The following is a 22,445-nucleotide window of genomic DNA, read 5'->3' on the forward strand; positions in this document are numbered from 1 at the left end:
ATAAAGAAATCATGGGAGAGAGTTAACATCCCAACAATGCTACATCTTAAGAGATGGGAAAGTAGTGGGAAAGTTTTGTTATTTCAGGACATTAGCTTTATTTCTTCTCAGAGTTGAGATAACCAGATAGATGCTAAAACAAAGATAAAATTTACTTAACAAAGTTAAAATTAACTATTTTATTGAAATGAAAAATAAGTGATGGTTTGAAAATAAACACCATGCCTCCTGATAGGCTGACATAGCTAAGGAACTGCCAAAGAGTAGAGCAAACATTCTTATAAATATTGAGGGAATAACAGAATCTATTTGTTATAATTCTCTCTTCTTTTTCATGCCGTGAGATAGGAGCCTCCCGTGTTGTTTGTTTCTCCGACACTTCAGTCTCTTGAAGGAATCCAGATCTCTGTGTGTACTCATGATCAATCGGCTAAAAAAAAAGTAACAATCAAATTACAAATTCTCACTGTTGTACAGACATAACAAAAAAGAGTCTGAAATTCAAAGCTCCATTTAACCATGATTAGACCAGAATGTCTTTTTTCACACAGCTATCTAAATTCCTAACCATTATAATTTAAAAAGAAAAAAAATGACATCCATATAGTTTTATTTCAGTAAATTGAATTCAATTGAATTAAAAGTGAATTTGCATTGGTAGTTGTCTTGAATCCAATGACTGTTAATTTCTAGTATTAACTGTGTTTATGTTACAGCATAAACTTTTAAATTGATTTTTCTACACAAAATAATCTTCCAAATGCTTTTGGTTTTATATAGTGACAAAGCACTATTGTTGGTTATTTTTTGTACTTTCCTTCACTAGGAGATAGAAGGAATGACATTTATAAAAATATTGTCTGATCTTATGTTTCCATTTTATCTATTGCCATTATTTATACCATTATAATTAGTGGGCATTTTGGTTTCACCTAGGGACATCCTAAATATATTAGTGCTCAGGCATTGAAAACACACTAGAAACAACCTTTAATATAAATTGGGAAGAGTCTGATAATCTTTTCAGACTAACAGATTTTAATGAAAGGAATAAGTTTTTTTGTGAACTAAGGTACATTTCATCAGCTGCATGGCTAAATTGATGTAAGATTTAAAGGGAGACTGATTTTTACAGGTGCAGGTACCATGATTGCAAGTACTTGTATCCTATCAATTAGCAATTATGATGGGTTAAAAACCCATTGTTTATTGCGACCATCTGATATATGTGAGTTTAATGTGGGGAGATGAAATAAAAGATTTGTGAGCAACATGGTCATAAGCTTTGTTTCAGGGTCTTGTGCTGTTACCATTTCTTATCATTTGTGAGAACCCATTTCAGGTTTGATGGTTTTCTCTAGACAAGCAAGAACTGCCACCCAGTACCTGAAAAAAAGTGTAGTGTCATTGCCCAATATGGGTCATAATGTTTTAGTGGCTTAAGTTGCAAGTTATAAGTGACAATCAGTGGGTGTTATGCTGTAGGACATTAGCACCCACACCTCTCCTAGAAAATTGAAATATCCTAGGAAATATTAAAAAGGCAGAATATTTCCTCTCAAAAGAGTAGAAACTCAGAAGCAGAAACTCACCTCAGAAGCAGCAGCTCACCCCCACCTTTGTTAATGGGTGGGCCATTAAGGCCTGGGTCAGAATACTTTACATAACAAGGAGCTCCAGGTAAAGCTGTAGCAATTGCCAAAAGCCCTTTTAAGGGCATAATCATCCAGCAAGGCTCAACCAAGCCTGGACCTCTATATGGGGGTCTGACAACTAATTAGAATACAAGCTCAAATTCAAATCCCAAGAGAGGGTATAAAACCCAGGCACTCTCAGCACCTCAGCCCTTTTTTGATCTCCTCCTTCACCTTGAAGCATGTGATCTTCCTTTTCACTCTGGAGCTCCAGGCCATGTGGTCCTGATATTAAACCTTCCAAACAGCCTCCATGTTTCCAGTGTCTTTTTCTCCACTTGGAACTGAACCCAGAAGGATATTTCTTCCAACAATTGGCAATGCATTTTGATTTTTAATAAGTCCTCCCTGGGAATTGGTTTGTCTCTACTGATTTGTCTGGTGGGAAATTTAATGTGAGTGCAAGTTATTATTTATGTAACCTGTTGTTCATATTTTTGAATGGTTGCTAAACAAGGCAGTTAGTAGATAAGGATATTTAGGTCAAGAGTGGAAAACCTGTGGTCATATGACATAATTTCATTTGTCTGTTGGACTCATTTGAAAAACCTTTGACAGTGATAAATCTGGAACCTTTGGTAAAAAGAACTGGCCCCTTCCATGCTATGGATATTATGAAGATGCCTGCCTACTGTATTTAAACTCTTTCATGTGTTTTATAACAAATATATTCTTACTTGAGATTAGACAGTTCTTTAATTAATCCATAAACAACCTCTGTTGCATCCTCCTGTTTGGATGAATCACAAATCATCTTCATTTCATCTCTGATTTTAAAAAAATACAATAGAATTAGGGCGGATCAATGGCATATCAATGATTTTTCAATAGTAAAAATGCCCTTAAATGTTAAGCAACTAACAGGCATCATAGTTTTTAAATTCATTTTTAAGTACATTTTGGAGTACATTTTAATATTAAATATGTTTTTAGCAAGTGCTTTTACCACCAAATCTTAGATATCTTATTCATAAAACTTTATGTTCCTATCCCAAAATGTCTAATATTAGGTACAAAGGAGAAGCACAAAGCTGCTAGACATTAGGATATTACACTAAATGTAGACATCTTTTGAGAATACAAATTTTAATTCTGCATTTTGCTCTTTTGCTTTTTTTTAACAGTCTAAAAGCATGAGAAAGAGTAGATTAAAAAAATGGAATGTTAGCATAAACTTTTACTCGGATACAGGTAAACATGCATACACTTGTGTGTGTGACTATACAGAAAATGCAGCCTTAATCAGACCATGTAGAATGGGAATGCAAAATAAAAACTCACATTAGGAAACCCACAAACCTGACATTATTTGCATATCTTTCACTAGAATCAGGGGGTGAGATTTTATTTTCTCCTTGTTTCCTTGTGGTATACTGATTAATTTTGTCCTTGAAACATGTCTGTAAATCATTCAGAACGCATGTCTGAAAGGAAAGAAATGGCAGAGCTACAATGGTATTCGACATAACAAAGAGTTTACTTGAAAGTGGGGTGTGTGTGTTATTTTGATTTTTCTGCTAATAACTTTTGTATAGGAATTTAAAAAAAAACCTTTTCCAGCTAGCTTTGAGATAAGCTGTTTGGGAAGGATCTGTTATGTGGCAAGGGAATAAATCTTGTTCATTTTCAATGTACTCTATTAGCAAGCTTTTCTTCTCCACTATTTCCAGAATTCCTGACACTCCTATTTCCTTTTTCTCCTGTCCTCTTTCTATTGCTTCCCCTTTATAAATGAAGAGGAGGAAGACTATAGAAAGCCAAGTAGTAGCCCTATTTCTTAATTCAGCTTATCAGAAATTGATTAAAGAGACAAAAAGACTTTTGTTTTGCACCCAAATGCCACCAAGAAAGCACGTAGTAGAACTAAGAAATGAGAGAATAAGGGAAAGATCATTTCTTCCCAAATCAATATGACATTGACTGTTAATTGTGAAGGACCTAAACACCATTAATAATAATCAAATTTTAAGGCCTCATCTGTTCTGTTAAATAACAATTAATAGCTCTTTTTTTAAAAAATTAGTGATTAATAATCAGCTTACTTTCTGTGATTGAAATTCAACGCCATGGCTTTCCAGGACGCCCTCCAATGGAGTGTTAGGCAAAGACTCCGGATCCAGAGAAAAGGAATCTGGGCAAGGAGAATATGCTTGAGCTACCATGTCAAGACCATTTGGTGCACTGATGCTGGAATCTGGCCCATATTCAGCAAAAGATCCTTGCATTTTTGAGTGCACATTAACTTCTTTATTGGGGTCACCTAACACCTGTGGTGGAAGAATTTCTTCAGAATGAAGGTTGCTTTCCACCTGGTCAAGTTTGCTCCCATTTCCTTCATGCTGAGCTGATTCTTCATCTGCTATACAGATATTGCTAGAAAAGAAGACATTTGTCCTTGGTTTTGGTTCTGCCTCGGAAACCTTCACTGTTTTCTCAACAACACGTCTGCTTGGCAATGCATTCATAATATTGTCTATAATCAAATTATTTTCTCTGAGTTCCGATTGCTGCATATTCAACATCAAATGTTCAGAACAAATTGTATTCTCTTTTTGGATTAGCAGAGTAGGAACATTTGGTTCAGTCAAGTTATAAATGCTCTCTTTTATGCAAACAGTATCCTCCAAATAAATTTTTCTCCTTTCGGGTAAAACATCCTCATTAAACTGTGGGGATATCAGACTGTCTTTTAAAATGATCTGGTCACAAATTGGTTCAGAATGACCCAGTTCCTTTTCTAAACAGGGATCAACAGGCTGAACATATGGAAAGTCTTCCCCAGAAATACCTTGGGTTTTGATGCTATTTTGCTCTGCAGGAATTGAATCTTTTCTACAAGAGTCTGTGCTTCTAATACCTTTCTCTACAGGTTTGCGATTTGTTTCGAGGTTCTGCTGATCAAAAGCTTTTTTACTCAGTTCAGATTTAGAGGCTCCAGGTGCAGTAATTTCATCATTGCTACATGTACAGTTGTCATTTTGTTCTTCAGTTTTTCCACTTTTATCTGGAAGTCCCTCTATTTCTTTGACATCGGCATTTCTCTGTTTATTTACACTAGTTGTACATGGAGAACTGTTTAATTTTCCTGATGTAGGAATTAATATATCTGTAATAACTGGGAGTTGAGTCACATTGGTTGCCTTTTGTGTTTGGCTATCTATGCACTCGGAATGACGTGAATCTTTCCCATTTCCATTATTCATCCAGCTAGGGTCATGTGTTTCATCTGCTTTCAAGATAATCTGCATCGATTTATCTTGTTGCACATTTGTGCCTGAACTATCCAGACGCTCTTCTTCATTTTGGCCACTTTTAATGTGGTCAATACTCTTATCTTCTGGCAACATGCTTACATTCACCTGCTTCGCCAGTTGGTACTTAAGTGGCTCTATAGGGAGAGCTTTCTTTTCAGAATCATTCACATCGTTATTACTTGATACACATGGAGAAAAAGAAACTTGCTTTTGTGATATTTCTTCTTTGTAGCTGCTTGCTTGTGAATTTGCTTCAATTCCTGCTTCTTGCTGAGAATCTGATAATCCTATTGTAACATCATTATTGTTTATTTTTTTAATCTCATATTTATCTTGTATTTTTATATCTAGTCTTTCATTTATTCCATCACAATGAAGGATTATTTGATCTCTAGCATTCTCCATTTTTGTCAGTGATGATTCTGCAGATGTAACTGGATTATGGACAGTATTTGCTGTTCTAGATACATTTTTATCCACATGTTGATCCTTTCAAAAGGCAAAAAAAGATGAGTAGATAAAAAAGCAGTGCAAATATTTAGCATTTTCTGAATATTTTTTCTCTCACCTCATAAAAATAAATTTTTAATTATCCAGTATTTATATTTTGATCCTTGTTACCACTTTCAAGTTCTCTTCTATTATCAATGAATATAAATAAGTTCACCACATAGCTATAAAAACACTGTAGCTAAGTCTTTAAAATATTTTTGGATTAATTTTTCTTGTATTCCTATTCATTTGTTGTATGCATTCTCCTTATTTTGTGACCTGAGTCAAAGTTGGGAATCATCAAAATTAAAGGCCTTTGAATAAAAATATTTCAATGCCATGTTCAACATGAACAAGAAAATGCTTAGCTTCAGAAATGCATCTATAAAGCTTCACTACTGCACAAATAAATAATTGTAAATAGCAGCAAAAATATAATAGTTGTATTTCACTACTTTTGAAATATTTCTTTTTCATGTAACCACAACCACTTTTTTATGGTGGCAAATATCATATTATATTGTAAATAAGCAGAAAGTTTGTTGTGAATACCAGCTCATACCTCTTTGGTACAAATTGCTGTAGTTTCCTCAAAACACTTTTCTTGTCTTTTAATCAATGATTTCTTTGACTTAGTAAATGTTGGTATGAGCTTCCTATTCTATAATAAAAAAATGAGAGTCATATTCACTTCCTCAACAACTTTTAAAATTACTCAATTTGGCTCAGTAAAACTATTCCATATGCATGAAGATTTTGCTTAGTGGTTAAGCTAGAAAAATACACTATGGAAAAGCCATAACGGTTCTGTAATTAGTTGGTTCTGTAATTCAGCACAATGTTTTTCTGTCAGCAAAATAAACAGTTTTTACTTTCCCTTCCTTCTTCCTAAACCTCAGTGGTTCAGTTTCCCTGTTATTGTTCTCCTCCATGCTTACCATCCAGAGCAGCGGTCGTCAACCGGTGGGCTGCGAGAAAATTTTGGTGGTCCTCAGAGAAATCTCACCCCCAGAGCACCTCCCAAAGCAATTAATCCATGCTGTGCAGAAACACAAGGCTGCGCCGCCCACATGGCCTGCAGGAACCCTCCCCGCCCACACACTCCTTACCTGGCAAACTTGCCTGCTAAGTTGCTATTTTTCCTTTTTTTTTCTTTCCAACCATCAGCTGTTCTGCTGTGCCGGGAGATTTAGATTAGCTAGAAAGCAGGAAATGGTTGCATTTCTTGCGTTCTCACTAATCTTTAGATCTTCAGCTCTGATTTTAAGCACAGCCGAACCTCCCTTAGGACTGAAAGTTCTATTATTCAGTGCAGACTTGGCAAGCAAATTTTATGTGACAGACTGAGCTAGCCAATGGCAGAAAGATAGATCACTGAATGATTATGTGAGCAACTCAATCTGCCTGCCTGCTTTGCCTGATTTTGGGTAAAAGTTGCTCTTTTTTAAAATAAAAAGGTCAATGTTTACATACATGGTGTGTTGTGAGTTAATTTTGTTAAGTTTTCCTGCAAGCAAATTTTATGTGACAGACTGAGCTAACTAATGGCAGATAGATCTCTGAATGAATCTGTGATCCTGTGAGCAACTCAATCTGCCTGCCTGCTTTGCCTGATTTTGGTAAAAGTTGCTCTTTTTTATAAAAAAAATCAATATTTATATAAATATTTATAACATTTACATACAAGCCATGGCCAGCCAGTCACATGACCATCAAGCCATACCCACAAATTAGGCCATGCCCACAGAACTGGTTAGTTGTCCCTGGTATTTAAAATTATGAGTTTGGTGGTCCTGAGGTCCAAAAGGTTGGCAACCCCTGATCCAGAGCACATTTCCAGAGTACACAGAAATTAAAAATTAAGTTAATATTAAGATTATTGTAACATTAACATTACATGTCTTAACATGTAAGACAACCAGCCCCAACAACTCCACATTTCACCCAAATACCTTTAACTACCTTCCAAAACGCTATTAGTAGAATCAACCTCACTTCTATAGGGAGACCATTTCAGAAGACTAGGGCAAAGAGAAGCACCTGAAGTTTGGACCTCAAGTTCCCAGGAATGGGGCATTATCAACAAATTATTCTGGTAGAGATGCCTCAGATGGACAGATCCAATTAAAGGAGGTGATTTGTGAGGTATCCAAAAGCAGCACTTTGAATTATACCTAGAAAGCTACAATTAAAATACCAAGCCTAGGCTTCTTCGGAACTGGTATCCTATGGTTATATCATTGACCACTGGACAATACGTAGGCCACTGCATTCTAGTCCAATAGCAGCTTCTTAAGAGGCAGCCCATTTAGAGAGTGGTGCAGTAAAAGTGATGTGCAGTGATGAGGGCATAAGTCACTGTAGCAAGATCTTCCTGCTCAAGAAGGTCTGCAACTGGCATATTAGTTGGACCTGGACAAAAAGGCTCATGGCAATGGCCTCCATCTGCTCTTCCAAGGGTAGTTATGAGTCCAGCAGTGCTATTCCCTCAAGAGATACCCCCAGACTAAATAGAATATATGTGAAGTTCAAGTATTTGATAAAGATTTGAGAGGCAACGTTCTCTAGCAACAGATGTCATCTTAATTAGAAAACCACAACTAGAAATTACAATAAAATTCTGAGCTAGTAGGAAGAAGACGGTGAGGGTTAGTAAAGGTGGAGTGCAGAGCAGCCAAAAGTACAAAAATGAGGGGAGATAGGTGGAAGAGTTGAAGTAAGTGCTATAAATGTTGGCAGCCAAATATTGTCATTGGTGGGCTGCCAAGTGCCTAAACATTTATAACTGGACCGTGGAAGTGGTGGAGGCACTGCAAGGGCCATAATCTCAATGACTGGTTGTAACTACTAATTCCATTATCATTTTAAATGATCACTGAACAACTGGTAGTTAAGGGAAGATTATCTGCAAACTTTGGAAGGCAGAAACCTCCAAGAAAAAAGACAATATAAACTGCAATTACATTGTGAAATATATACTGTCATTTTTGCATTGAAATTGGAATATACTTACTTGTGAAGAAGGTATTGCAACCTTAGTGTAATCTAGCTCCTTCCTTTCAGAATAATCCTTAAGTAATTTGGCAGAGCTGGAAAAAAATGAATTCTGATTTAGAAACAACAAATTACTAATTTAAATCTACCCAAAAGAAGGATCCTGCAATAGGAAAAGATGGTTTTCACCTTCCTATAAATGAACTTTGTTCTCTGCAATTGAAGTGAAGCAAGAAGCACACATCTCGTCCTTCTATATTCGCATTCTATTTTATTATAAGTGTATGTTACAGTCACACAGATTCATTTTCCCCTTGATTGAAGAGCATTTGCATTGTATATTTGTTCAAAGAGAAAGAAACTTGAATTATCATTAATAGAAAATGGCATTCCCCTTTTGCACGTTTTTAGTTGCCAATTGTCCCAAGCTGCATGCATCAATTAATATCCAGTCTCCCACAGTCTAAAGCTTCCCTCATTTTCCATTCTTTGGTTAAATCCCAAGGAAGAAAATTGTGACATTGGATTTCCTTCCATTGGACTTTTTCACCAAAAAACAGTGTCTCATTTTAAGGAATTATTGTAGAGTACCTCCTCCTTCCACTACAGAAAATTATCTATTCAGTTTCGTTCTCCATAAAATTGTTAAGGAATAAGCCATTTGTGTCAGGTTCAGTTTAAAACCTAGTACACCACTTTGTGATATTTTAATGGTTTCTCCCAAATTTTCTCTACTGAGAAAAAAATCTAGTTGAAAACTTGATTGTGCTGCTGCAATATAACAAACTTAAGAGTTGTGAGTTTATTATCTCCATTATTGGTTTGCATTTCTAGTATGTGTGTGCAATAAATTATTTTGTCTTTCATATACTCAGAGAACCAATTATTTATAAAGAATTACAAGCATTTATATGAGAGTGTCAATTAACTCTTTATGTACTTTATGAAAGCAGTTGTTCTACCATTTTTTCAAGCTACAGTGATATTTAAATTAAAATGAGATTCTGATCAACTGGGTATTCAAATTAATGGCATCTGGTGAGCATATTTAAAGTGGCTTGCATTAAAAAACAAAACAAAAAAAGAGCTATGAGGAAATAATGCATACAGTACATTGAAGAGGGAAATGGAAAATATCAGATAAATTGTGCACAGGATATGGTGTATTAAAGTTATGTGGGACTAGAAAGGGATATGAGGCTTACCAGTATTGGATTAAACAATTAGGATACAAATGGGAAGGAAGCCAATCGTATATATTGTTCTGGCTAGCAAAGAAATGTGTACTACAATTATTTCATTTCCTGGGAACAGGCATTTAGATAATCATGGCTTTGGACATCTCTACTATTTGAAGGTTGAGAGAATTAGGAGGATTTTACCAGCACTTGGAATCCCTCTTCAAGTCTTCAACCAGCCCCAATATTGTTGGGACATCTAGCTTTGGGACCATTACAATTTATATAATTTTCTCAACAGCTAATGCTACTATTCAGTACTAATACTGGGTGAGAACTTATTAAAGCATGTTTTACCATCAAGACAAGATTGCAGCATGGGAAAGAGGAAAACATGACAAGAATGAATTCTGGCATGTAGACATCGCTTAAACCAACCAAGTAACAAAAACTAGATGATCTCATGGAATAAAAAAGGTGGCTGAAGAAGATAATGTTAAGTAATGACAACCATCAGCATTAGTGTTATTAGTAAGCCAGGTGACTCCAGACAAAAATGGGGTGTTGAATTGGGACTCACAAGATAAAAGTGTACTGGACCATCTCACCAATAACACGAGAAACTAAATTCCCTGCGCCTCTAACAGTTTCCTTTTCTTGAAGCAACTACAGCAAGTTTAGTTGCAGCATGTACCCCAAAAAGTTGTCAGGAAGAGGTTTATAAAAATAAAACTATGGATGACAAGTCTAGGCAAAGCTTACTGATAGTGCAGACTGCTTTGTAAATTGTTGATTATTTAACAGAAATAAAAGTGAAAATGATTCACTGAAAGACCCCCTTGATGTATTTACTCAGTCCTGTCATAATAAATTAACTCTATGATTCTACTGGGGAGGAAAAAAATCTAGTTTAAAACCTCACTGTGCTGTTCCAATATAATGAATGTAACAGTTATGAGATTATCATCTCCATTATTGATTTGTATTTTTGTTATGTATGCGTATATGATAAATTATTTCTGCTTCTGTTTACTGGAGTAGAAACCTCTGGATCTAAAAATGATCAAGCTGCTGTAACTCAAAGTAAAGACTCAGTAAATTGAATGTACTGTGAAAAGGGAACAACATCCCCCCTACCCCGCAATCCTGTTCTTTTACTTTTGAGACACAGAAGGGTTGAAAATCAAACTCAAAACAACTGTACATTGCAAACTAACCAGATTTACCTACAAATCACACTTAATAGACTCAATAGCAGACAGTGAGGTTCAAAGAAAGCAATGTTCATTCCCTAAGTTGGTTACTTCAATGTCATTACTATGCAACTGACATATATTTGGTGGAGTGCAGTGATGGTATTCAGCAGGTTCTGACCAGTTCTGGAGAACCGGTAGTGGAAATTTTGAGTACTTTGGAGAACCGGCATTTACCACCTCTGAATAGCCCCACCCCCATCTCTTCTCTGCCTCCTGAGTCCCAGCTGATCGACTGGGTCTTCTTTTGTTGTCCTGCACAGGAGAACGGAGCTGGAAAGCAAGTTAGTGGGTTGGGAAGGGAATGGGGATTTTGTAGTAACCTTCCCCCAGGAGTGGGGAGGGAACGGAGATTTTACAGTATCCTTCCCCTGCCACGCTCACCACGCCCCGCTCGCTACACCACGCCACGCATGCCACGCCATGCCCCCAAGCCATGCCCCCAGAACTGGTAGTAAAACTTTTTGAATCCCACCATTGGTGGAGTGGCTTCCTAATAAGATGGGCTGTAAGTGAAATGAGAACCAAAGAGTGGTTCTCTTGCAAAGATAACAAACCAGCTCTGTCTTCTGGAGACGCTTATTCAGATAAGCAAGTTCAGGCAGAAAGAGGAGGATAGATTGCAGTTTAATTTATAGACGCATAATTACTTGACACCTTTGCAGCCTTGTCAAGCAGTGAAGAGGAAGGTTTACTAAAGAAGTCAGAGAAGTGGTTCTCAATCTTTTATTTACCATGGACCCCCTATTAAATATCTTTTAATGGCTTTCAGAAGTTTTGCTCTGCAGTTTATCCAGATGTGAGACACTGTGGCTTAAGATGGGCCCCAGGTGATAGTTTGATTTGTGCTGCTCTACCAGCTTCCCTGGCTGGGCTGTTGCTGAATTGGCTGGCTGTAGAGTACCCAAAGCCAGCAACTCCTAAACTTTTCTTCATCACAGACCCCCTTTAACTACCATTTGTGACCACAGACCATGGCCATGGAACCCCAAAACTTAACTCAAGATTTAAATCATAACATTTTGTGATGACATTGCACACACACACACCCCAAGGATCTGCAGACCATAGGCTGAGAGCCAGTGAGTTAGAGGTTCTTATGCAAACTTTAAGCACAGTGTATAAGATGGCTGCCCCACTAAATGACTTGGTCTTTGTGCCCTATATAGAAGGCTGTGAAAGCAGTACTAATTAGTTCTTCTCTAACAATCCTCAAAGATAGGGAATTTGATAGACAACCAGTTTCAGTCACTGAAGATTCAAATACACCACCAGGAGATGCAAATTCAGTCCTATATAGTACAGAGGTTGCAGAACAGCATTTACTGGACTCTTAGTTCTATTAAAGGACACTTGGATATCTGATGTTGGCTGTTCCAGTGCCACAGCTGACAGTAGAGAAACTACTGGATATAACCTGCCCACCAGTATTTCCCAGGCAGTGTCTACAGCAATAAGTTTGCCTGCCCAAACTGAACGAAGGATATTTAATTATTATTCCCTATCCTTCATTTTTTTAGAACATTGCAAGGTGGAAATCCAGAAGCAGAGTTCCATAATTTCTGGTCCATATATCTCCAGCTACATCTCCCCCCACCCAAAAAAAACCCATATTTTTTACTCTCTTGCCATACTAACAGTGACTGGTGACAATTTTGTGATAAATGGACATTTCAACAGCCAGGAACAATCGTTACCTTTGTTAGAGTGGAATATATTATTATAGGGGAATACTGTTATTCAGTAATAATGGATAAAAAAGGAGGTGAACCACAAGGCTGGGAGCAGTGTTATCTGAGAGTTTAAACTAGAAGTAACAGAACAGAATAACAGAGTTGGAAGGGACCTTGGAGGTCTTCTAGTCCAACCCCCTGCTCAAGCAGGAGACCATCTCTGACAAATTGTTATCCAGTCTCTTCCTAAAAACCTCCAGTGATGAAGCACCCACAACTTCTGAAGGCAAGCCATTACACTGGTTGACAGTTCTCACTGTCAGGAAATTTCTCCTTAGTTCTAGATTGCTTCTCTACTTGGTTAGTTTCCATCCATTGTTTCTTGTCTTGCCTTTTGGTGTTTTGGAAAATAAATTGACCCCCTGGGCCTGACCCTCAAATATTGGAACACTGCTATCATCTCACTAGACTAAACAAACCCAATTTCTGCAACTGTTCTTCATATGCTTCAGCCTCCAGCCCCCTAATCATCTTTGCTACTTTTCTCTGCAGGCTTCCCAGAGTCTCAACATCTTTTTTATATTGTGGAGACCAAAACTGGATGCAGTACTCCAAGTGTGGTTTGCTAAGGCATTGTAAAGCAGTACTAATTCTTCCCGTGATCTTGATTCTATTCCTCTATTAATGCAGCCTAGGATTGCATTAGTTTTTTGGGTGGCTGCCTCATATTTAACTGATCGTCCACTAGGACTCCAGTTATTGCTTTGTGTCTTGTATTTGTACACTGAGATTAGCTTGGTAACTTCATTCAAGCTTTAAATTAATTAATTCGTCTTTTAAATATCGAAATATAGTTCTTTTTGAGTTCTATAATTGCTTTCAAACATGGGCATCAGTTGTCTCTTTTTAAGTTTGCAGATCTAAGTTCATTTTTGATTATTAATTAAGAATCAAAAACAGCCAATGCAGTCCTAGGCTGCATCAACAGAGGGACAGCATCAAGATCACAGGAAGTTACTGTATATACCGGTAGCACTATTAAAGACTGCCCTAGTGAGGCCATACTTGAAATACTGTGTCCAATTCCATGATACAAAAAAAGGTGCTGACCCTAGAAAGAGTGCAGAGCAGAATAACAGAGATGATATGGGGTCTGGAGGTCAGATTGTATGATGAAGGGCTAAGCCTAACGAAGAGAAGGATTAGGGAATAACATGATAGCTTGAAGGGCTGTCCCAAGGAAGAGGGGATTGATTTATTCTGCATAGTACCTGAGGGCAGGACAAGAAGTATTGGGTGGAAGCTCATTAGAGGGAGATCCATCCTGGAACTAAGGAGGAACTTTCTGACAGTGAGAACAATTAATCAATGGAACAGCTTCCCTCCCCGAGTTGTGGGTGCTCCATTGCTGGAAGTGTTCAAGAAAAGATTGGACAATGATTTGTGCAGGATGGTAAAAAGTCCTGACTTGGGCAGGCAATTGGATTAGAAGATATTCAAGGTCTCTTCCAGCCCTATGATTCTATGATGCTATAAATTAAAAATAACATTTTATCAGGAAGAATATAAAATAGGATATTCCCAACTTGTTCTTCAATAGTAAAGTTGATTGGTAGTGCAAACTTTTAGGGATCTGATTTCCTAAATGGATAATTCAACAGACATTGTCCAAGTACATTTTACGAAGGCATGAACTGACCAGGAGTGTGAATTTTGTAAAAACTAAAGCGTAAACATGAATCTGGTGTTTATTTCTTCAATGTAGTAATTGCCAGGTGGTTTGCAATCAGAGTACTTGTTTTCAGGAATTGCTGAGCATTGCTGAATCCTTGTCAAACATTTTAAAGCCACTCTGGAGTAAAGTAAATTAGTCTTGTGGGCCATAAAATATGCTGATTTTTAAAAAAGAAATTCTCAGATTATTTTCCTAGTATTCCCTAACTCAGTCTTTATTTTACTGGATTAACTATTCTTTATTATTTAAATACATTCATTGAAGGAAGGAAGATCAATTTTGAGAGAAACCATTATAGTTTTATCAACAGGGGTTACAAATCAATTTACTGGGAGTTGTCAGGCACCAATCTCTCCAGTAAACAGGTAAAACTAAAGCAGAAAAGGAAAAAAATGTACCAACCACATCAATGAATTAGCTATATTCACTGTTCTAAATGGTGCTACCTCTCATCCTGCTAGAATCCAGTCTGTATCTGACAGGAATATGATCGCCATCATAACTATCCACTGGTGGGGAAAACCTGTCCACTTTGAAAAAAAAAGTCCAGTTGCCTTTTGAAAAAGCACCTTTGGGACAGTCCATCTAAGCCAATCTTTCCACTTAGTGCCTTACTTTTCCATATGTATTTGAATAAGCTGGCTGAAAATTCAATAATTATTGTCCTAAACCATTTCCAGAATATCTGGTGGGGACACTGTTTTGGAATTAGGTATGGGGGGGGGGAGAGAAGATGCATGTCTGTTAAAACAATGATTGTCATATATATATGTATATGTATATTTGTTTTCGTAGATTTTCACGGGTACAGGTATGTGGGTCTAGGTATGTTCGGGTCTTTTCCCGTGTAAAATTAAGAGTATCTTGGCGATGTTTTGGCACAAAGCCGAAAGCACCAGCCTGAGGATGGCGAGTGGGACATCGCTGAAACGTCGCCAAGATACTCTTAATCTTACACGGGAAAAGACCCGAACATACCTAGACTTACGTATATGTGTGTGTTGTGGCTCCGGGCTTGGATTCAGCTCCTGAGATTGATATGAGTTCAAGTGAAGAGATTACGTCAGAACAATTTGAACCAGCCTGGCTTACTGATTGGACTGATAACCAGGATGAGGAGGTGGACGTGACAAAGGACGACAGACCTGATGTATTAGAATTGTCAGGACCTTTGATCTCCTCTGGTTCTTTATCTGATCAACAGCCTGGAATGGCTGACAGGGAAGTTTTGAGAGAGTCTTCTAGTGGAGATGAGAACTTGGAAAATTTGTGGTTAAATGTAAAAAATAGAAGACGGTTGAAAAGGCAAAATCAGCTGAAGCAAATGAGAAGAGCAAGTCAGTAAATTAGCACGTTGCCTTAATGAGTATAAAAGGACACAGCTGGGCTGGTGCATTTTCGCCAGGAACAAAATGATTATTTGAGTGAGGACGTTACAGCAAAGAGCTCTGAGGTTGAGGATTTATTGCCAGGACTGGTTTGCCGGACAGAGTAAGATTTATGCTGTGGTTTCTGCCAGCCGTTATTTATTAAGACTTCTTTCCGTTTGATTTAATTGTGAAGCGACTGCTTTTTGTTTTGTTCGTTTGAATTTCGAAGGGGAGTCATAACATGTGTATGTGTGTGTGTGTGTGTGTGTATATATATATGTATATGTATATGTATGTTATGTCTCCCCTTTAAATGCAGGAGGGCAAAACGAAACAAGCAGTTCCAAAAAATCACAAACCAAAAAGCAAACTCTCACAAAAGGACTGCAGAAGTATTTTCAGTCCTCAGCAATAAATCCAAACTCTGTCCGGCAAACCTGACGTGGCTATAAATCCCAAAGCCTCAAAGAGTTCTCTCCGTGTGTTCACTCCCATAAATCACTTTGCTTCTGGCAAAGCTCGCCAGCCAAGCCGTTTCCTTTTATCCTCTATGAGGGCGGGTTAATCTCCTTAATTAGTCACTGGCTCGACACCTCCTCCCTAATTGAGATTGACGCCTCATCCTTCGTCTGTTTCTCACATCTAACCAGGATCTTTCCAAAGACTCCTCCCCACTAGAAAACTCTCGCAAGTGTTCCTGGTTAGCTATTCCCAGCTGTTGCTGAGCCAGAGGAGAAGAATCAGAGGAGGTCGAAGGTCCTGACATCTCTATTAAATCAGGTTCATCTCTCCTAGTTAAATCCATGTCCTCATCCTGACTACAATCCAAATCGCTCAGCAGTGCCGGCTCATAATTCACTGCCATTTCCTCTTCACTTGAGCTCACATCTGCTAATGGAACAGAGTCCAACTCCGGAGTCACAACATATGTATATGTATATGTAATGAAGAAAAAACCATTCTGGCACAGCAGTAGGTTAGCACCAAATTTAAAATAGAAACGGTTGTGAAAGTCTGACTCACAGACGAACACAATACAGAAGCTTGATGATGGCAGATGAGATTCTGCCGAAATGTTGCTACAACTTTAAAAGCACAACTATAATGACATGGGAAAATACCCGAACAAAGCTGAATACCCTATATATATATATATATATATATATATATATATATATATATATATATATATATATATATATATATATATATACATACATACATATACATACATATACATATACATACATACACACACATACACACACACACACACACACACACACTGCTCAAAAAAATAAAGGGAACACAAAAATAAGACATCCTAGATCTGAATGAATGAAATATTCTTATTAAATTCTTTGTTCATTACATAGTTGAATGTGCTGACAACCCATGGAGGTTACACTCAACCCAAGACTTACGCTCAAAATTAAAGTGCAAAAAAACACTACAGGCTGATCCAACTTTGATGTAATGTTCTTAAAACACGTCAAAATGAGTCTCAGTAGTGTGTGTGGCCTCCATGTGCCTGTATGACCTCCCTATAATGCCTGCGCATGCTCCTGATGAGGTGGCGGATGGTCTCCTGAGGGATTTCCTCCCACACCTGGACTAAAGCATCCCCCAACTCCTGGACAGTCTGTGGTGGATGGAGCTAGACATGATGTCCCAGATGTGCTCAATTGGATTCAGAGCTAGGGAACGGGCGGGCATAGCATCAATGCCTTCATCTTGCAGGAACTGCTGACACACTCCAGCCACATGAGGTCTAGCATTGTCTTGCATTAGGAGGAACCCAGGGCCAACCACACCAGCATATGGTCTCACAAGGGGTCTGAGGATCTCATCTCGGTACCTAATGGCAGTCAGGCTACCTCTGGTGAGCACATGGAGGGCTGTGCGGCCCCCTAAAGAAATGCCACCCCACCTCTTTACTGACCCACTGCCAAATCGGTCATGCTGGAGGATGTTGCAGGCAGCAGAATGTTCTCCACAGCATCTCCAGACCTTATCACGTCTGTCACATGTGCTCGGTGTGAACCTGCTTTCATCTGTGAAGAGTACAGGGTGCCAGTGGCGAATTTGCCAATTTTGATGTTCTCTGGCAAATGCCAAACGTCCTGCACGGTGTTGGGCTGTAAGCACAACCCCCACCTGTGGACGTCGGACCCTCATACCACCCTCATGGAGTCTGCTTCTGACCATTTGAGCAGCCACATGCACATTTGTGGCCCACTGGAGGTCATTTTGCAGGGCTCTGGCAGTGCTCCTCCTGTCCCTCCTTGCACAAAGGCGCAGGTAGCCGTCCTGATGCTGGGTTGTTGCCCTCCTATGGCCTCCTCCACGTCTCCTGATGTACTGGCCTGTTTCCTGGTAGCGCCTCCATGCTCTGGACACTACACTGACAGACACAGCAACCCTTCTTGCCACAGCTCGCATTGATGTGCCATCCTGGATGAGCCGCACTACCTAAGCCACTTGTGTGGGTTGTAGACTCTGTCTCATGCTACCAGTAGAGTGAAAGCACCGCCAGCATTCAAAAGTGACCAAACCATCAGCCAGAAAGCATAGGAACTGAGAAGTGGTCTGTGGTCACTACCTGCAGAACCACTCCTTTATTGGGGATGTCTTGCTAACTGCCTATGCTTTCCACCTGTTGTCTATTCCATTTGTACAACAGCATGTGAAATTGATTGTTAATCAGTGTTGCTACCTAAGTGGACAGTTTGATTTCACAGAAGTGTGATTGACTTGGAGTTACATTATGTTAAGTGTTCCCTTTATTTTTTTGAGCAGTGTATATACATACATACATACATGCAATTATTACCTTAGCTCCTGATCTTCTTCAAAAATTTCTTTACATTCTTCATATACTTCTGGTATAGACAAAGAATGACTAGTCTGAGAAGCTTGGGTTAACCTTTCTAGATCACGTTCTCTTGTCAAATGCATTTTCTCTCTAGCATTCTTCTTTGGCTTAGAAATGCCTTCCTCCTTATTTTCTTCTTTTGAGAGAGAGGGGAAAATAACATTAATAAACAGTAATACATAAGAAACAGAGCAAATTGTTTAGTACTTACCAAATTAAAATGAATGTCCTATTGATTGAATTACAAATATTATATAGCAATAGCATGTAGAGAACAAAATACTGGACTAACAAGGATCTTAGCTTAATCCAGTATAATTATTCTTCAATTATTATGTACATATATATGAGAGTGGGAAAGAAAGTACTGTGTGTGTCTGAGTGAATACATTATTATGTATGGACTGGTCAGCAATATCCTTTTTTTCCTATGGAAGCTAAATTTAAAAGGACTTTGACATGCTATGCATGTCATCTGAACTGCAAGATGGATGGCTAAATAAATAAATATTTTGGCCATCAGTATTGTCTTGTATTTCAAAGTGGGTTGACTTCCAAGTAATGATACATCAGATTGCAGAGTAACTAACTCATTGTTTACAGAAAATAATCTGTTTCAAGAGTATTCAAGAAATGGAGAAAACAACTATAGGTTAGGATACATTGCAAATTAACACTTTTTAGTTGTGATATAGAAGAGTGAATGATCCAATAAAATTAGATTAGGCAATACAACAATACCCACTGTTTAACATTGCGGGTGTATTTTTAAAATCATGCTACCCTTCAACAACTACAATAACAATCTTCATCATTGAAATCTTTTGAAAAAGATTGAACTGGATTTTCATCACTGGATTTATTCACTGAATGATTATGAATTCAGCTGTCAATTGCTGGACATAGATAAAATTGTAAAATTTTTATATTACAACTATTAGTTTTACTACTTAAACATTTTAAAAAGTGCATGTGGCTGTAGTACTGAAAACATACAAAAATGGGAAAGTGAACAAATATGAAATTAAAATGCAATAAAATGTATGGTTTGAACACATTCACAGTTCACAAATGTGACATGATTTTTCTACTCTATTTAAAATGTTAAACCACATATACACATATACAAACACACATTACTGGAATATAGAAGCATAAAGAAAAAACAATTATATCTTTAAGCAAAGCAGACTTGTAGTGAAAAAATATCTATACTTAGCAGAGAGATACTTGACTGCCTAATTATAGATTCAAACTCATTTTCTGGATTTCCATATATTTAGCTTAGCATGTTGGGTGAACTCAACCATTGTGATTTATCAAATCATAAATTATGACTTGTAGAAGTGGACAACCTCTATCCTATATGTGCATCATTCTTACTGCAACTCAGAATGCTTTGATGTTAAAGATTTTTTCCCCAATACTCAATACCTTAATATTTAATCTGAACTGTTTTTCCTAGTGCTTAAACTGAAGGATATAGGAAGCTACCGTATATTGTAGCACCCAATCAGATATTAAAGATTTTAAGAAGATATAAATAAAATAATATATATATATATATATATATATATATATATATATATATATATATATATATATATATATATATATATATATATATATTAATATTTCTATTACCTGAAATTTGAGTCTTTCTTCTTTTACTCATTTTGAGGAGGCTTGGTAAATTGAAAAGGAAGTTTGAGCAGAGGTGACAGATTTCTGTTTTTAAAAAAACCGCATTATATCACATTTCATGATATTTTGAAAGCTGAAGCTGAAACATCTTGTTTTAAGATATAACATTTTTTATGCTTCAATGTTAAAGTTTGAGCAAAACAATTCTGATATGACACTTTTCTATTTAAAACTGAAATTAATCCTCTTAGCTTACTTTTTTTTCCTGAGAGAGTGAAGAAGCTAAAATAGGAATAGCCACCAGAGCCACCCCCACCCTGATAAATGAAAGTAAGACTTTCTGCTGGTCCAAATTGTTTATCAGCTTAATGGGACCTACTATATTTTCTGGAAAAAATGTGAAACATCTAAAACATATGCATGTTTCCTTCAAATACTTGGTTCATTCTTTAAAATGTCCATTGTTTGTAGAGTAGTTGGCTTATCAGAGGCATTATGTAAATATCAGTAGCACTTATATACCGCTTCACAGTTCTTTTATAGCCCTCTCTGTTTAGAGTTCAGCATATTGCCCCCAACAATTAGGGTCTTAAGGACTCCTAATATAATAAAACTGATGATGCAGTGAAAAATATGTGGCTAGAAGCCTATTGATGTAGATGAGGTAATTAGATGTGGACTGAAATGTTGAAGATTTTTTTTATTTTTATTTTTTCTCCACATAAAACCACCCGTAGTAGAAAGTCACCTTATCCTATCAGGGAACACTTGTTCCCATTCTTTGCTTTTATTCACATAAATATATTCCCAGTTACGTAATTTTTAAAAAGTTTTCTATTCAAGAATAACATTTATGTTCGCTTAAGAAAGCATCTTTTTAAAGTTTGTTAACATTCATCTCATCAATTATTATTAAAGTAAGATTGGTCTTTAGAACCAGTATATTTGAAAATGACTGTATTAGACTGTTGTTATGTGTTTGGGATATTATGTGGAGACAGAGTTTGTTTCTTGAAAGACAAGGAATCCAAAAATTACACTCCATGCAAGGACATTTGCCAAGGAGCATTTATAAATTATTACCCGCGTAACTGATCCCACAGCTGCTTAAACCGACAAAGGCTTTTCCCGCCAAACCAAAGCATGCCCCTTTTTTCCAACAGCGCTCTTCATTTAGCCGTGGCTCCTCCTATTCTATAAGCAGGCATCTTCAATCTTGACCAGTTTAAGACTTGTGGACTTTAACTCCCAGAATTCCTCAAAAGCTGGCTATAAACCCCCCGATAGAAATCCTGCCCATTCCACTTAGATCAGCGGGAAGATAAACGTAGAAAACTCAAGAGTTGTGCACCGTCTCATTTGCGGTGCTACTTCAGGGATCTTCTGAGTAACAACACTTTTTATATGCCTGCGGACGCTCAGACCTAATTATTACGAATTGTCCTGCTTTCTTCAGCGGGACAAATACATTATTCTTAGAAAACTTTCGGTAAGAATTGCCCCACTCCGTTTCAACCAGTTCATTTGAAAGACGGAAGCATCAAATTTTAAGCTCTTTTCACCGCTGGATATTTCTCATCGGCTTCTCGGCCTCAGGGTGATGGCGAGACTAAATTAATGATAGGGAGAATGATGTTTCTGTGCCCAGACTTCCCAATCGGAATAATATTCAACACCCGGCCCTCTTTAATAAGGGCATTTAATAATGTGCGATTATTTTTCCCCCAGCTTGCAGCAGAAAACAGTTAAAAGGCAACATCTCAATTTTCAGACATAATCTAGTTCAGGAGGGTCTCCAACCTTGGCAAGTTTAAGCCTGGAGGACTTCAACTCCCAGAATTCCCCAGCCAGCTGGCTGGGGAATTCTGGGAGTTGAAGTCCTCCAGGCTTAAACTTGCCAAGGTTGGAAGCCCTGATTTAGTTCGTTCCGCTGCATCAAGCTTAAATTTGGAACTCATGCCGCAGCTGCTTGGTCCTTAATTGTGCCATTTTTAAAGCGTTGAGCAACCTATTGCTGCCAAATGACTGCAGTGACGATACTCCCAGGGTTCTTTGTTTCGGTTTGAACGCTCTCAAACGCGAAAAAATCCCGCAGCTGCATTAAAGAGAAAAAGGGACTAAGGTCCCGGACGACTCCTAATTAAGCAAAAGGCAGGAGGTACCGTAAAGGAGGAAGGGACATTGCTGTGACGATCAAGGCAAGGGAGCCGTAAAGCCAAGCGCGGTGTCGCGGGAGACCTCAGGAGAGAAAGCGGGAAGTAAGTGCCTTTTAATACAAAAAGG

At 37.7% G+C, this 22,445-nt stretch overlaps 2 protein-coding genes across 3 annotated transcripts in view; one reads left to right on the forward strand and one right to left on the reverse strand.

The window, feature by feature from the left end:
* Nucleotides 1-164: 164 nt before the first annotated feature.
* BRME1 (break repair meiotic recombinase recruitment factor 1) lies at nucleotides 165-22,425 on the reverse strand. 2 transcript variants are annotated; one of them, XM_087925868.1, is made up of 8 exons: nucleotides 22,325-22,425; nucleotides 20,163-20,246; nucleotides 18,477-18,654; nucleotides 8,454-8,529; nucleotides 3,737-5,437; nucleotides 2,994-3,118; nucleotides 2,372-2,461; nucleotides 165-430 (listed from the first exon to the last, which is right to left on the reverse strand). In XM_087925868.1, exons 2-8 carry the CDS (start codon nucleotides 20,191-20,193, stop codon nucleotides 313-315), a joined length of 2,319 nt encoding a protein of 772 aa, XP_087781994.1. In that variant the 5' UTR covers nucleotides 20,194-20,246; nucleotides 22,325-22,425; the 3' UTR covers nucleotides 165-312. The 2 variants fall into 2 exon arrangements, with proteins under 2 accessions (XP_087781994.1, XP_026567392.2); XM_026711607.2 differs by lacking the exons at nucleotides 8,454-8,529; nucleotides 18,477-18,654; nucleotides 20,163-20,246; nucleotides 22,325-22,425 and adding an exon at nucleotides 6,003-6,160.
* The window catches only part of CC2D1A (coiled-coil and C2 domain containing 1A), a 48,689-nt gene continuing 48,290 nt past the window's right edge, over nucleotides 22,047-22,445 (forward strand). Inside the window, exon 1 of the mRNA XM_026711289.2 lies at nucleotides 22,047-22,420. The gene's annotated coding sequence lies outside the window, so the exon portion shown is untranslated. The remainder of the gene's footprint in view (nucleotides 22,421-22,445) is intronic.

Source organism: Pseudonaja textilis, chromosome 2, assembly GCF_049901715.1.
Source record: "Pseudonaja textilis isolate UNSWEBS1 chromosome 2, rPseTex1.2, whole genome shotgun sequence".
Taxonomy (NCBI): Eukaryota; Metazoa; Chordata; class Lepidosauria; order Squamata; family Elapidae; genus Pseudonaja; species Pseudonaja textilis.